At 64.1% G+C, this 1979-nt stretch overlaps 1 protein-coding gene across 1 annotated transcript in view; it reads right to left on the reverse strand.

The window, feature by feature from the left end:
- LOC104135737 (unconventional myosin-XV) overlaps nucleotides 1-1979 on the reverse strand; it is a gene marked incomplete at its 5' end in the record, with an annotated part of 31329 nt that overhangs the window by 21640 nt on the left and 7710 nt on the right. The window contains 6 exon segments of the mRNA XM_035889135.1: nucleotides 381-475; nucleotides 628-739; nucleotides 963-1104; nucleotides 1188-1306; nucleotides 1386-1501; nucleotides 1886-1961. Of these exon segments, the coding sequence (XP_035745028.1) occupies nucleotides 381-475; nucleotides 628-739; nucleotides 963-1104; nucleotides 1188-1306; nucleotides 1386-1501; nucleotides 1886-1961 (660 nt within the window).

A 1979-nucleotide genomic window follows, 5' to 3' on the forward strand; every position in this document is an offset into this window, starting at 1 on the left:
GCCCCGGCCAGACGGTGGGGATGGCCCCAGGCTGGCAGCCCCAGGGGCCACCTCCCAAAAAGCTCGCTCCTTCCTGCCCCCTGCACCCCAAGCCCTTTCCAGAGGGTCTGGCCACGGGTTTTGGCTGTAAACGGCTGCAATTTGGCATTGCTTGAGGTAAAGGCACAGACCAGGGGCCACAAAGCCTGCAGGGATGTGGGGCAGCACCCGGAGCCACCCAGGGTGGGAACCACAGGGAAGCATCCCCCTGCATCGGGTTGGTGCCCAAAAGAGCCCAAGTCATCCTGCTGGGGGGTGACACAGGCAGGATCCTGCCCCATGCCCCAGCCCCAGGAGGAGACATGGCCCAGGGCAGTTGTACATGCACTGGGGACACACACAGGGACAGCATGGCACCCACCAAAATCCTGGGTGCCCGTCTTCAGCTCCTCCAGGTACATCACCTTCTTGCGGACCACGCAGCCATAGTAGTGGTCTGCAAGGGACATCAAGGGGACATGGGGTGTCACAGCAATGCGAGCCCAGGGCATGGCCACCTCCAGGGCAGATGAAGCCATCAGTTCTGCCCCTGCTCTGCACCCCATTTGAGGGTGTTTTGGTATGGGGGGCTGTGAGGGGCCCCCTCACCTCTCTCAGGGTGCTCCTGTGGCTGCAGGTGGATGATGTCCCCTTTGTGGAAGCTGAGCTGGTCCCCATCCTCCGGGCTGTAGTTCCTCACAGCCACCACGTACAGGGAGTCCTGGGCACAGCCCATGCAATGCAGGCACACGTGTGCACACCCACGCACACCCGTAGCCCTCTCAGCACAGGGGCTTCAAGCACCCACAGATGCGGGACCACCCCAGGGTGACACCCCCCCACCCAAAGGCATGGTCCCATTTGCAGGGTGCCCTCCACTGCCCACCCTGGCCACCTAAACATGGGCACATGGGCAGGGTCTGGCCCCGGGGCACCCCCCCCACCTTCCTGAGCTCCATGATGCAGCGGTCAACCATGGCCTTGACCTGGGGGGCTTTGGGGGAGAAGAGGATGAGCTTCTCAGCACGCAGGTTGAACTCCAGCATGTTCCTGGACGGGGTGGTCACGAACAGCACATCGGCGTAGCTGGGGCAGGGCGAGGGGCAGCTGAAACACCCGGCACCCACGGCACCCGTCCCACCCCGATTGCCCAGGCTCCCCACAGTTACCTGTACGCCCGCAGCACCCGGAGCTGCTCCCCAGGGACGTTGGTACCCTTCACCAGCCGCAACAGCTTGACACCGGTGTGGGACACGGCCAGGATCTGCACGCCCGTCCCCACGCTGCCCTGCGGGCCAGGACGCTGCCTCAGCCGGGGGCACGGGGCTGCGGTGCCCCACCACCCCAACCTGTGGCCAGACCCTCACCGTGGCGGGGAAGAGGCGTGAGAAATACACCTCGCAGCCGTCCCGGGCCGCGGCGATGATCTCCCTCTTGACGCTCTCGGTGGCCACGGGGCTGAAGGTGTCCAGCTTGTTTTCCGCTGCGGGGAGAAATACCCCATGGTGAACATCCCCCCCTCCCTGGGGAGGATCCGGAGACAGGGTTCAAGGTGAGAGCAGGGATGCTCACCCCTTTCCCCAGCCCGGCAGGACCATGGTGGTGAGACAGATCCCCACCCTCCCGGGGCACCCCCTAAGGCAGCAAGCCTGGCTGAGACCTGGCACAACTCGTGACTTTGTGGAGCACTAAATCACAACAGGGCTCATTGTTGAGCAAAACTGCCCTGGCTTTAAGCAGAGCTGGTTGTGGCTTGGAGATGCCCAGGAGATGAGGATGGGCTGGGTGTGAGATGCCCAGGTTTGGGCCCCCCAGGTGCGAGCCCCCCAAAGCCAGGAGCGGTGGGATGCGGGGGGGTGCAGGTTACCAAAGAGGGATTTCAAACGGAGCCGCTCCTCCTGGCTGATCCGGATGCAGGTGTCGGAGAGCGTGTCGTTGAAGATCTGGGGAAGGGAAGGGGG

Source organism: Egretta garzetta, unplaced genomic scaffold, assembly GCF_000687185.1.
Source record: "Egretta garzetta isolate BGI_Z169 unplaced genomic scaffold, ASM68718v1 scaffold42, whole genome shotgun sequence".
In the NCBI taxonomy this organism is placed as follows: domain Eukaryota; kingdom Metazoa; phylum Chordata; class Aves; order Pelecaniformes; family Ardeidae; genus Egretta; species Egretta garzetta.